The 14,529-nt window shown below is 37.8% G+C and overlaps 1 protein-coding gene across 2 annotated transcripts in view; it reads right to left on the reverse strand.

The window, feature by feature from the left end:
• UFL1 (UFM1 specific ligase 1) overlaps positions 1–14,529 on the reverse strand; it is a 911,566-nt gene that overhangs the window by 687,686 nt on the left and 209,351 nt on the right. For both annotated transcript variants that reach the window (XM_044065765.1, XM_044065759.1), the window contains exon 4: positions 5,844–5,941. In XM_044065765.1, the coding sequence (XP_043921700.1) occupies positions 5,844–5,941 (98 nt within the window). The remainder of the gene's footprint in view (positions 1–5,843; positions 5,942–14,529) is intronic.

The following is a 14,529-nucleotide window of genomic DNA, read 5'->3' on the forward strand; positions in this document are numbered from 1 at the left end:
GGAGGTCATTCACTGGAAGTTCTAGCTTGGCTGGAGTTTTCATTTAGTTTTTTTCTGAATGTTTCTCACTATAATAAACGAGTTATCCCCAGCCAGACACAAAGCAGTCAAATTCAACTCTGTCCCTCGGTTCACAACAACCATAGCAAAAAATCAGAGCTGGTTTAAAAAAAAAAAAAAAACTCACTACACCTCAATCCAAGATACACACACTAAGAACCCCAAACAATACTGGTTCTCCATTAACAATTTGTTAAATCCAGGCTGTCAACCCAACCAATCCCTACTACCACCAACCATACCAACCCTATTCAACTCAATTCACACTTTGCAACCATTCACCTACCCCCCTCTACATTCCAACAGAACTATCCTCTAAAATACTTATCTTCCACATCAACCTAGTTACCATCTCCACTATCTAAACTACTTCATAAGTTATAACCTACAAGACTTGCTGCTAATTTACCATCAGAATACATTAGCATAGCAGTTAAGCTTTTAGCATACCCTGTGTCTATCCTCATAAACACATCTATTCAATTATGTGCTCATTATCTGGAAAAAGTCACTAATTTGTGCTTTTCACAAAGAATGAGACTCCAATTAATTATTTCTTCATTATCAAAGATCCTTAAAGAGTGTATACAGTCCCAGCTTCTCAAACACTTAACAGATAACCCCTTCTCTGCCAGCACAGCTTTAGGCCACACAACAGCACTCCTTACTTTTTCACCCATCGTATCAGCCTTTACAGGGATGCTGGAAACCTTGTTTACTCTCTTTTCCTTCATTTATTAAAGGTTTTTTACACCATATCCAATCAGATTCTTCCCCACAGACTATCCTCACAAGGCAAGGACACCCCTCCCTGTCCTAGTTCCATAGTTACCCTTCTTTCCCATCTCACAATGATATAAGGCACAGCCTTGTGCCTCATACTCCAACAATTTTATTAATGATCGCTACACTGCTACTAATGTAACAACTTTCATTTAATAGGCTGATTATGCTACACTGATAACCACAGTAAAGTTCCTCCAAGAGCTTCAGTAGAAGACTTTTACAGAACTCTGGCTCAGCAATTCCTGCTTTCTGCTGAAAAAAAAAAAAAAAAAAACTTGTACTTTTCACACCGAAATTTGTATCCTGTACAAAAAATACCTTATTCTCCATTACCTCATCACACATTGCTCCTATCAAACTTATATCCAATATGGCTTAACTGAAGAAGGTAGGGTTAGGTGTTGAAACCAGTCTTCTGCCTGTGTTTGGCCTTTTCAGGCTTCTTTTTCTTACTCTCTGTGCTTGCCACAATAAATGGTTTTGGACTGATTCTACACGGTGGTCATTATAGATAACCACCTAACGTTTGATATTTATAAACACAACAATCCATCAAGAAAACTGACAAATATTGATCTCCTATATCAAACCAAGCAAGTTTTATCTATCAATGCCAAAAAAGAAAAAAAAAAAAAACAACAGCCTCAACATATCTCCTACCCTCAACTACTACACTTTGCTCCCATCTACATCAATGTTCAGCAATCTCAAATAACAAAAACTGAACAGTGCTATAACAAGTTATCTAAATCTAAACATCGTCACTAACCAGTCTGCTAAATCCCACCACTGTCTGGACTTAAAACAATTAATCTGGCAAGAACTTCAACACGCACTCTCTCTCTCTCTACCCATTTAGCAACTGTTTGATCTACAAACTTCAAAACTGTCCTACAATCCAAGCCTTAGTGAAACCTACACCCCTGCATGATCACTATGCTCAATGGACAGGTCCCTAATGAACATTACTAAAACCCATAACTGTGCTGGTCTGCCCTTGTACTGAAATTATGTCTCCAAAATCTGGAATTATATCCCTACAACCATCAGGCAACAAACTAACCTATTCAGATTCAAAAACATGATAAAACAACACTTTAAAAATACTTGGCTCTGCTCTCGCACCTCCCTATGATAGACAACCCTGGACCTTACACAATTACATTAGCCTAAAACCCTCAACAAAGCAAATTCTCAATGTACATTTCCTGTCTTCTATCCCTTTGCTCATACTGCTACTTTTATAATGGTACTTATGTATTATCACAACCAGATTTTCATGGTTGCATAATTTGCATCGTTGACTACAGACGAGCACACAAAACTCTGTAAAGTGTTGTTCAAACTCCTTATTGCCGGTGAAAAAGTCTGGACTACATTCAGAAACAGACAAAAATGTAAAAAAAAAAATCCTCTTCCTGTTTTGTGTGCATTACAGATGGACACTTGAATTGTCATGGATGCTGTCTTACTGATGAATGGAATATTTGAACAGTGAGGAATGAAGCCTTCAGAGAAGGAAAACATAGACACAGAAAATATGTTGTTGGTAAAGTAATACTTTCTTAAGAATGCATAAACACACTTGAAAATAACCATTGCAATGTGAAGTTGCCGTACACTAATGCTTGTAAAAAGTGAGGGTGGCTGATGTTGACAGCTGATTGTGGGGGTTCATTTTTCAAGGAAGAAGTTTGACAGTAGCGAGTTTGTTTTGCTTTGTAATGGTGGTGACATATTCGGACAAAACCAGATAGTAGTTAACTGATTATTGATCTCATTACTGTTGTGACGATGCTGGTTTCTCATTGTATGGTTTTGTCTTTCTGATTGGTGGGAAATTGTTAGCAAGTGCAGTTATTACTGCCTCAAAACACACTTTTTTTCCTTGTCAAACTGCGTGTCACGCTACATGTTTTCTATTCAATATGACTCCAAATGGTGAGGAGGCATCCCTCTGTGTTTTAATCCCAGAAACGCATCTTAAACTAAAACAAAATACTGTGTTGTACGAATCTCAGGAAAGCAATGACACAGCTGTGATACCTGAAACCCAAATACAATTATAACTGTTATTCAACAGCATTTGCTGCCACGAGAAAAGGAACATTCAGTGGGTGGACTTTCAATAAGTGACATGCTGACAGTAAAGTGCATAAAGAAACAACAGCATGTTTTTTTTACATTTTATTGAAAACACTCCAGAAAAAAAACTGTATTGTTAAAGGAAACACACTATATAACAGTTATAAACCATTAAAGAACATATTTCATGATTGGGAACCAAGCGGTATTGCCATGAAAAATCTGGTTGTGATAATATGCAAGTACCTTTATCATATCTTCTTACCACTTGACGAATTCTTCATTCCAGCAAAATTCCATCGCATACTCTACCTTCTACATCTACAGCTTTGTTTTTCTCTAGAGTATATTTGTTAGGTGATGTAATCACCTGCCTCACCTACTGTCTACTTTCTATTCAAATCACCATCACCTCCTCTCTCTTATTTCTCTTACCCATAAATGTATAACTGTAATTTGACATTTTAAACGGCACTATATAATCAAATTTGTCTCCTGTTAATGTTTAATGACTACATTTTACCGACTGCAGAGCTTCTCTAGTATAACTGCCTTTCACTTAATGCATGTCCATATTGTAACTAAGCTTTACATTTTTCTTTGTTGTAGAAAACTGTCTATTCTGAAACTAGAACTTTTCAACCTGGGCCGCTGCTGAAAAGGGGCTTCCACAAACTAGTCAGATCACCATGGTCAACAAAAGCAATACATAAATAAATATGTATGCACATGTATATGTATTACATATACATATAAAATGTATACATACACACTTATGGACAGAGACAGAGTGATTGTGTGTGCGTGTATGTGGGTCGACTGAAGTTGGTCTACTCTACCTTTTGTCGACACATGTTTAGCTGACAAAATTTGATCAACTAAACAAATGATCAACATATATGCGAGATCACACATTTCTCGGGGTAGGGAAATATGTCCTTTCCCTGAAATTGTGCAATCTCAAAGTTGGTATATATTATTAGCAGGGGGTGGGGATAACAGGCAGTTTTTCATTATTTTTTATGTTAAGTTTTGCATGCACAGAGATTACCGATCAGCGCATATGTAGTAGCATGCTGACACATGCAAAGTCAGCGTTTCGTTGTTAACTTTGTAAACCTTGAGATTTGGTTGTTTTGTTCAATTTCAGCTTACACACACACACACACACACACACACACACACACACACACACACACACACACACGGAAACGGACAAACACAAGTGCATATATACTGTGTTAGTGTTTACTGGTATGCACACACATGCACGTGTGTGAGTGCATATTTATATATATATATATATATATATATATATATATATATATTATATATGTAGATATATATATCTATATCTATATATATATATATATATATATATATATATATATATATGCATATATATACACACACACACTTATGTTTTGGGAATTGCTCTTGCTATTGGTAGGCCTTTGTCCAAGACAGAACAGAATCACAAATGTGTGTAGGCAAATCTGAGGTGCTTCTACGCAGCTGGAGATGGTGGTGGCATATTACACTGTCTTGATCCATCAGTTGGTAGGTCTTTAGAATACTGTCCATATGGACTGAAGTAGCAGACCACAATACTGTTCATACCTCACACTACTCCTGACCTTGAGTACCACCTTTGTCTTGTGTCAAGCTCTCTGCATACTGACAAACTCTCCCCATCACAACTTGTCTGCTCTCCATTTGCCTCTATTTATTCCATGTTTCCCTATACTAGTGCATCCTCAATTATCCCTTTATGTGATGTTTTGTGTGTGTGTGTGTGTGTGTGTGTGTCATGCTACCCCTGCACACTGACCTTCCCCCAACTTTCCTTCCATTCTTTTTCTATCACCCTTTCCCTTTTTCTATATACAAAGAAAAAAGAGTACTATATTCCAAAACATGGATGCCCTGCCTTACCCCAACACACTGTCCTCTTGTATGTCCCTCGGCTTGCTGCCTGCCCCTTTTTTTTCTACTGTCCTGTAAAGTCCTTTCCTCCCCCTTTTATGCATCTCAAAGGAATCTATGTTTGCGGGCACCACAGTACTGCAGTTGCAGTTACTGTATCACTATATATCTTTATATGCCACTTTGTCCTGTCCTGCAGTGGGACATACTAAACGACTGCAACATAAACACACACACACACACACACACACACACACACACACACACACACACCTGTATACAATGCTTTATTCTGAGATGTAGAGGTATTTTGTAGTAACATTTTCAGCTCTCATAAGATTCGCACAAGGTAGCAGGAAGCCACTCTGTGGATCGTGTGCATGCTTGTGTATTTAATACACTGCTCACCTGTGCAGATCACAGCACAGCTACTTACATGAAACTGCTGCCTGTCACATTTTAGATCTGCAGTGAGCATAGCTACTTTCATGAAAGTGCTGTCTGTCTTGCTTTAGTTCTGCAGTGCCACACATTGTCACCAAGCTGCAGAAAGCTTGCACAGAAACGCAGAGCATCTCTATGAAGCTCAGTTTCAACCTACTTGCAATGAAAATGAAAAAGATAAAAAGAGACATATACACCACAGTGAAAACTTTCAAATAATTATTGCAAAAAAAAAAGCAAGTAAGTAAATAAATAAATACAATCAAGACTAAAAAACTAGAACAGTAACAAACACAGTTAAAACAAATGACCCTACATGGCCATAAAAATACTTTAGTGACACAGCCTAAAAGAATGGAAATTCTTCAAGGCAATGTCATAAATGAACTTCTCAATGTATGTCAAAAGATAAACAGAAGCACCAAATTTCCAGATAACATTCAGAAACCACTGTTCTTTACAATAAGTATAAGCATTCTAAGTGCAGCTCTATACAAATTAACTACAATAAAGCACTTTAGCAAAAGTACTGTAACACTTACTCATCAATAAGCTGTCCCAAGACCAGCTGGATGTTTTGGTCAGACTTTGCTATTTCATTGGCTTTGCTCTCAATATGCACCAAATCCACATTTATTATCTGTTGAGAAATAAACATTTACTCATTAAATTATTGTTGACAGAATTTCAGTATTTTATCTTTACCCCAGAAAGATGTAGAAATTCTCAAAAGCAATAAAAAAGTTTAATCACAAGCTGGAAATTGCCTGAAGAGATGAAAATAAAGATTATAGGATGCCAAGTCCCCAGTAATGGCAACAGTCTAACCCAAGCTGTTCCTCTCCAGCTAATAATAGCTGTAGCAGAAAGAAAGTAATCATCCTGTAGAAAGTAGACAACAGAATGTATACCAGGGCATATAAGATTATTGGGCACTTGGTGTCACTGTGGACATGTGCTACAAAGTTTAAATTTGCAAGAAAGGTACCAATGTCTCGGGGACAGGGCTTATGGGCCTTGAAACTCACACCACAGCCCTCCAGTATTGCATGCAAGAGGTTTGGCCTTAACAGCTTGTGGCAAATGTGCCCTTCTCCCTTGGATTATGACCAATACCTACCACACCCAAACAAGATTCACACTTTAAAGCTACAGAAGAGGGTTATAATCACTAGCCCCGGAGGATATGACCCCACCTTAGTCAGAGCACAGTGCCTTCTTGTGCAATCGTACCAACAGTAACTGAGACTTCACAAAAACTAAAGTTACGTACCCACCATAACAATGCATCTGTGCTGTCCATTTTCATTTTTCCTCAACTGATGTGTCTCGGATCTGACTTGACCGCTTTTACCAGACTCATGGAATCCAGCTCTTAAGCTCCTCCCTTTACCCCTAATGTCCAAGTCTCGTGGTATATCTCGGATCGAGTTTGCTCCCCCAACAGTAACATATACATGATATTCTACTATAAAAAAGAAAAGACAAGAACATACAGAAAGGCTGGAGCTCAAAGCAAAGAAAAGATGAGTTCCCAAAAGGACATCCTTAAGCCTCAGTAAGAAAGAGGGAAGGGGGTTGGAGGGTGGAGAGCTGATAAAGAATGAAAATGGACAACACAGATGGATCATTATGGTGAGTCCATAACGTTTGCATCTGATGCTGTCACTTTTATTCATTCCTCAACTGATGGGACAGAGTCTACAGCCAGATGAACCTTGAGTGGTCCTCATGGAAGGATATTCTAGAGCAGCTATTCCCAACCCGGGGTACGCGTACCCCTAGGGGTACGTGCTTGGTCGATTAGGGGTACGTGGGGAAAAAATTAGCAATGGCGGAAAGTTCATTTAAAAAATCCCACCTTAGGCACTTTCACAATCGTAGGACTTACTTCTCGTGCACAGAAAGTCTGTCCTATAAATGTGAAGGTGCCAACGTATTCCCGCTATCTGTATTTTATCTTGAATCTACTGTAACTGTTACCTAGGGAAGAAGGTTGTGTGTCGGTGCTGTAGTTCTGTGTAGTCAAGTGTGTGCAGGAACTGTGGGATCACGAAAACAGAAAAGGAAAGGTAAGAACAACACCTTGCTTATATAGCATCTCTGAGTATGCACAGATGAATTGTAGTTAACATTGCATTGAAATGCAGAAGTTATTCTACTTTTACAGGTGCTTTCAAATATTAATAATCTTAAATCATGTCACAAGTGTTCTAAAAATTTTGTTTAGTCAACGGTATGTCTAAAATGTTAGTTTGGTGTCTTGTACTGCTCTTGATGAGTTGCTTCATATTTTCAACGTTGCATATTTTCAACTCGCATTATGATTAGGCTGAAGTGGTCATTACAGAATTAGAATTTATGTAAACTTCACCAGTTCTGTTTTTGAAAGTGAGAAAAGGAATTGAGAAGATATGTGGTATATTGATATTCAGTTGAGTGTATAGTTTGCGTATTGCAGTTACTATATTTCTAATTATCAAGCATTTTACACAGTTGTTGGTACCTGAAATATAATTTGCTTCATAATGAATGAACATTTACCAGTTAAACTGCAGCAGTTTTGTAATGCCATGTGTTACCGTTACCTCAAGGATTTCAAAAGGCATGTCACTGGACCCAAGTGGATATATCCCACAATTCCAGTGTCATTGTGATTTACTTTGTTCAGCATTTTTTTTTTTTATCTCCTGCAGTTCACTGCAGCTTTTTTCCCTAGCTGCCTGCTCTAACCATCTCCTACCTAGGGCGGCAAATGGAACCTCCCCCATCTCACCTCCATGCAAGGTTCACACTTACCCTCAGACCAGGGGCAGTTCCCAGATAGGCAGACAACAGTGAGCAGGACAGCACTTTTGTTCCAGGCTTGGTTGTGAGCCTTTTTCCCTTGCCATTTCTCTCAGGAAGGACAGTGTACAATTCTGAGCCCAAATGAGAGACATCCTAAAAAATGAGGGGAAATGGAGAGGTATAATCGGGTCTTTATCTCTGTTTCACAGAGCTAGCATTTCAGCGCAGATGCAATTTTTGTACACTTAACAAGTTGCTTATTTTCAGCTGCTATCAGATTCCCAGAATTGTAGATTGTATCTGTATCCTAGCTAGATTTGCAGTTCATTCCAGTTTTCTTCCAACTCAGATAACAGGTTACATGAGAGTTATTACAGTACAAGTTTGCACAGGACTTGGTGATGAACCACTTTGCGTAGCAGCACAAATTAATGTACCAGCAACTGACTGATGTACTTCAGCACATGCTCCAACCCCAGCTATGGTACACAGATCTGCTGCTTATTTGGTGCCTGTCCCGACCCTTTATGCTGCCTTGCTACATCACTCAGTCATCATGAGATGTCAGTACTGGCCTGGCATTGGTTTTGCGCACACACACACACACACACACACACACACACACACACACACACACACACACACACACACACACACACACACACACACACACACACCTCATATCAGGAAGCCCTTTATAATGCATTTGAATAGCGTCAGTCATAAAGTGCTGAACCAGTCATTCTGTTAGCACCTTTGCTTCCAGCTTGGAGTACTATGTTTAATAAATTTAATATATATTTGACAAGTAGAGCTGTTTTTGAATGGTAGTCTTTTTTTCTTAGCTTAACCTTAGCTTGTCTAGTGTTCAAAGCCCGAGATTGTAGTGTCGGCACTGGGAAGGTTGACTGAAATTACTTTCTTAAATAAGAGTACAGTAGTGGTGTTCTCTGAATGAAATTTTGCATGCTCCTTATTCTTATTATATATATATATATATATATATATATATATATATATATATATATATTTTATACAAGCAAACAGCTTCAGATTTATATTATCACAAGCAGTGTGTTTTAGCTCTTCAGCCGTGACCATGATGCAGGAGTATTGGCCTATTTTTCTGAAACCCCATGACTCCCTATTCCAGACCCATTATGAGTCTGGTCCTTTGTCTTATTATGGCTTTTGTTACTCCCTCATCTCTTTTGTATATCTACACAGCCTTAAAACTTTTTATAAGTACAATAAATAGCTGAATAGCACATTTAACTGTGAGCTTCCAGATGAAGTTGTTAGTAAGCCATTATTACGTGTTCCACATTTTGCCCATTTGTTCCACATTATGAGGGCTAATGTTCCTCATTTTGGAGATGGAAAGCTGAAAGCTATGCCTGTAAAAAGTAAGAACTTAGCTAGTGGAAACACTGGTAGTAGTAGTACTTGAAGATTATGCAAGTCATGTTGCGGGAAAGGAAACTAACTCTTAGCAGCTGATACATGTTTGTAGACCAAGTGAATTAAGTTCTTGGAAGGCAACTAGTTTATTATAACATGTGTGAACCTGGATTTGGTCAGTATTTATTGCAAGACCGTTCTTTTGCTTTTTTTTGTGATAGCAGGTTCAAAAAAAGCACATGACCTAATAATTTGCTGGGAATTACCCTTTAATTTCTGTTTGATGTGTGGTCTTTCCCTTGCAAGTGAAAAGAGGGCTAAGGAAGATTTGATAGGTGCTAAGAAGTAATGCTTTCTAGCTATCCTCCTTTTTATTATTGTCGATCTGTTGGATTCTGCTTTGCACTTGGTGTGTGGAGATCAATTGGTCCGTTCCAGACTTGAATTGTAGTACTTGCTGAGATACACTTGATGCTTAGGTTAGAGTTAGATTAGAAATTAAATGAGATATATGTTAATAATTACATTATTTTAATGACTTGTTTGGCAAGAGAATGTAGTGGAATGTTGTATGACTTTTGGGTGAACATGCATGATATATAAAGTTGTTTGTTAGCAGCAGCCTCTAAGATTGTCATACTGACTGATTTGAAAACTGCCTTTAATCTTAATCCGCCACTGGCCAGATGCATTTTCTTTGAATGCAGATTTCAATACTGATTCACTGAATATGAGTTTCAGAGGCAGAGAAGTTTTAATGCTAATTCTGTTTTCATTGCGACACTTTGTTTAGCTTTAGCAAATGTCTATCAGTGTTTGTGCTATATTAAGTATATTTGAAATAAAAGGTTTTAAATTAAATCCAAATATCTGTAATCATTAGAAAAAAGTGTGCACACTGAGTTTTGAACAGTGTTTATGGCGAATGGGGAGAAGTGGGGATACAGCCAAGTAATGGGAGAATGGAATGGCTGTGGGGCAGGGGCAAAATTACACACATTTTGCTTTCATGTAGTACTACTTACATTTTTGACATGAAAAGTTGAGAAACTTAGTTTTTTCTTATCTTAACAGTTACAGTTCTTTTTAATTTATCATTATTTAGATTTAATATTAAAATTAATTTTGTAATAGTCTTATTACTAGATATTGTGATGGATAAGTGGCTGAAACCTGGCACAACAAAAGAGCTGACACATGATATGATTATAGAATGTGATCAGAGTACTTCCCAAGACATGTCCAACATTTTGGTGCAAAACACTAACCAGACACAGTCCTCAGTTTCTCAAAGAGGGAAAAAGGGAAAGTACTGTGATGGATACATGAAATATGGATTTTTCGTATCTGGGAAATGAAGACTGTCCTAAGCCCCAATGCGTGGTGTGTGGGGAAATGCTGTCAAATGGTAGCATGAAACCTTCCCTACTTTTACGGCATTTAGAAACGGAACATGCTAACTATAAAAACAAGGAATACAGTTTTTTCAAACGGTTAGCGGAAAATAACAAAAGATTGAATCTGACATCATACATGCTGTCAGGTAACAAAGATTACGAAAACGCAGTTGAAGCTAGTTACCGTATTAGTTACCGTATTGCAAAATGTGGTAGAAGTCATACCATAGCCGAGAATCTAATATCTCCCTGTATAACAGATGCCGTTCGATGGATGCTTGGAGAAGAACATGTGCGGAAAATGATCACCATCCCTCTTTCGAACAATACAATATCTCGAAGAATTGGAGATATGTCCGATGATGTTGAGATGACAGTAATAGGTAGAATTAACAGCAGTAAAATTTTCGCTATTCAAGTTGATGAAAGCACAGATGTTGCCAATTGCGCTATTTTGCTTGTTATTGCAAGGTATTTGAAAGATAATGAAGTTGAAGAAAACCTTTTGCTTTGTCATCCTCTGTCACAGCGCACAAGGGGTGAGAATATATTTAATGTTATTGATTGTTATTTCAAAGAAAAGGAGATTAATTGGTCTAATTGTTGTGGATTATGTACCGATGGTGCCAAGTCTATGTCAGGGATTTACTCTGGTCTTCGTGGTCTTGTCATGAAGGTAGCTCCCAATATAAGTTGGAGCCACTGTTGCATCCACAGACAAAGTTTAGCATGCAAGAACCTCCCTGGTGAATTAAAACTTGTTTTGGATGAAGTTGTGAAAGTAGTGAATTTTATAAAGTCGAAGTCCACAAACTCAAGAATTTTCAAAACTCTGTGTGAAGAGATGATGAGTCCTCATTCTACTCTGCTCCTTCATACAGAAGTAAGGTGGCTTTCTCGTGGTAAAGTACTTACCCGGCTGTTTGAATTCAGACATGAAGTCCAGGTGTTTTTTTAAAGACCATCCTTTCTTCCTTGCTTCCAAGTTACACGACTGTAATTGGCTTCAGGCACTTGCATACTTATCAGATATTTTCCAGATTATAAACAAATTAAATTTGACACTTCAGAATAGCTCAATAACGATCTTCAGTGTCTCAGACAAAATTGAATCTATGATTAAAAAAGTAGATTTTTGTAGGTCATGTCTTGAAAATGGCCAAACTGAGGTATTTGAAACTCTGCATAATTTCTTATCTGAAAACAAGCTTAATCTATCCTGGGAAATAAGGAAGAAAATAAATGAACACTTGAATGGGCTAAAATCGGACTTCCAGAAGTACTTCCCCAAACTTGAAGAAGAAATCTATTGGATTTCAAATCCTTTTGAAGAACAATATGTCCAGGCAGCTAAATTATCAGTCAAGGAGAAAGAGAAGTTGATTGAACTTTCAACTGATAGTACTTTAAATGCTGAATTCAAAGGACACTTTCTTATTAACTTTTGGGAAAACATCAGCAGAGAATACGAACAGCTTTCTGACAAGGCCCTTTTGCTTCTTTTGCCATTTACAAGTTCTGAACTAGCAGAGAGAGCTTTCTTTTCTTATGTCTTAATTAAAAACAAATATCGTAATAAGCTGAACGCAGTTCCAGATTTACAATTACACCTTTCATCAGTTGAACCCAATTTCAAAAAACTATGTGCCTCAAAACAAGCACAAGGCTCACACTAAATATGTGCAAGATAAAGTTGCTTAATAATTGTTTGTAGTTTGAAATTTTATTAAGTTTGAAATGTTTAATTGTATGATAACTTTATAAGTTATTTATATGTATCGCTGATACACACACACACATATATATATATATATATATATATATATATATATATATATATACACCGTTTGTTCACTTTACTATTAAAGATGTTTTTTTTTATTATTAAATTGTATTAGTTACATTTACAACACATACATTGGACATAAAAGCAACTATTACAAATGCCAACAATATGAGGGGTACAATTTCAGGGAAATGGATTGCCAAGGGGTACGCAAGTCAAAAAAGGTTGGGAACCACTGTTCTAGAGTACAGTGGAACCAAATGCTGACCTATTTCTGGATTGTGTATCTAATTTGTAATGAGCAAGAAAGGTATAAGCACTGGACCAAGAGGCAGATGCACGAAATGCCAATGAGGTCCCAGTAGTGCTTTGGAGGACTTGGGTAAAGTTAAACCTTCTTCTTTACAGATAAAGGATATATACGCAGTTAACCATTTAGCTAGAGTTACTTTAGAAACTGCTTTACCTAATTTGTTCTTGGAGAAACACCCAAACAATTGATCAGATTTCCTGAAATCTTGTGTTCTGTGCAGATACAACCTAAGCTGCATAGGTACATCCTAGAAGATGCAGCATATATTGTCCTTTCTTTAAGAATTTAGGAAATAACACAGATAAACTGATGACATGATTAAGCTAGATTCAGAAGACAGTAGAAAGGCTGGGTTTGCATGTAACGAGACCCTATTGTTATGGAAGATCAAGTATGGAGGTCTTGGGGAGAAGATTTGGAGTTAAAATACTCATCTAGTACAGGTTATATCGACCAGAAAACTTGTTTTCCAGAACAGGAACTTAAGGTCAGTTTTAACGGAAGGCCCAAAGAGAGGTCATACAACAGCCTGTAAGTAAATAGTGAAATCCCAAGGGGGTGTAGGATCTTTAATCAGTGGCCTGAGTAAAAAAAAGATACCTTAAGGAAGGCTTTGTATAATTTCAAGGAAGCCAGGGAAAAATTATTCTCTCTTGAGTGAAAAATTGAAATGGCCGCTAGTGGAACTTTAATGGTAAAATAGCTTGCCCAGTTGTTAAAAATGGAGGCCAAAAAGTTTATAACTGCTGAGACTAGGGCAGATAAGGAATCCATGTTTCTCTGATGGGCCCAGATTGAACATTTTTTTCATCTACTTTTCTAAATTTTCCTGGTGGAAAGGTTCTGGGGTAAATATCCACTGAGAACATTCTTCTTGCTTGTGGTAGAATAATTTCATTACAAAGATGACTGAGAACTCTATCCACAGGTATACGTTCTCCCACTGGAAAAAGCTCAGAAGGCTCAGAAATGTTTTTTTTTTTGGGGGGGGGGTTACGTCACACAAATGAGTTCAGGTCCAACTTATATTCACTTCTTAGGGCTAATAGTTCTGATCGTTTTCACACCCCCCCCTAGCAAGCTTGTATTTGCTGGTTCTGCAATGACTGCACAGAAATGATTCCTACTTTGTATCTCCTTCTCTAAACACCAGCCACTGCTTCTTGCATTGTAAGGTCTCCACTTCAGCCTAGAGAGGAGCATTTTCCAACCCAGTTGCTGATGTCAGGTCTGTCAGTGGACAGGAAAGAAGCTCACTATGGGCCTGGTCTTATTCAGGGTCACAGGAATACAAAGAAGAAACACTTTTGCACCATGGTCCTCAAATTGAGGTCTTTACTCCTGGTCCTACAGGTTTTGGAAGCATCAGCAAAACTCAAGTCTTTCCTGATAAGAGTAGATAATCAGGCCTGGCTCCTGAAAAACAAGATGGAGAGTCTGCCCATATTGCCTCTATAGGAAAACAACAGCCATTGTATAAGGGAAGGCTACCAACTAAACATTTTCTTCTTTGTGGTCCACATCCTGCAGCAACCATGAAG

Source organism: Protopterus annectens, chromosome 1.part0 (assembly GCF_019279795.1).
Source record: "Protopterus annectens isolate FY-2018-M chromosome 1.part0, PAN1.0, whole genome shotgun sequence".
Classification (NCBI taxonomy): domain Eukaryota; kingdom Metazoa; phylum Chordata; order Ceratodontiformes; family Protopteridae; genus Protopterus; species Protopterus annectens.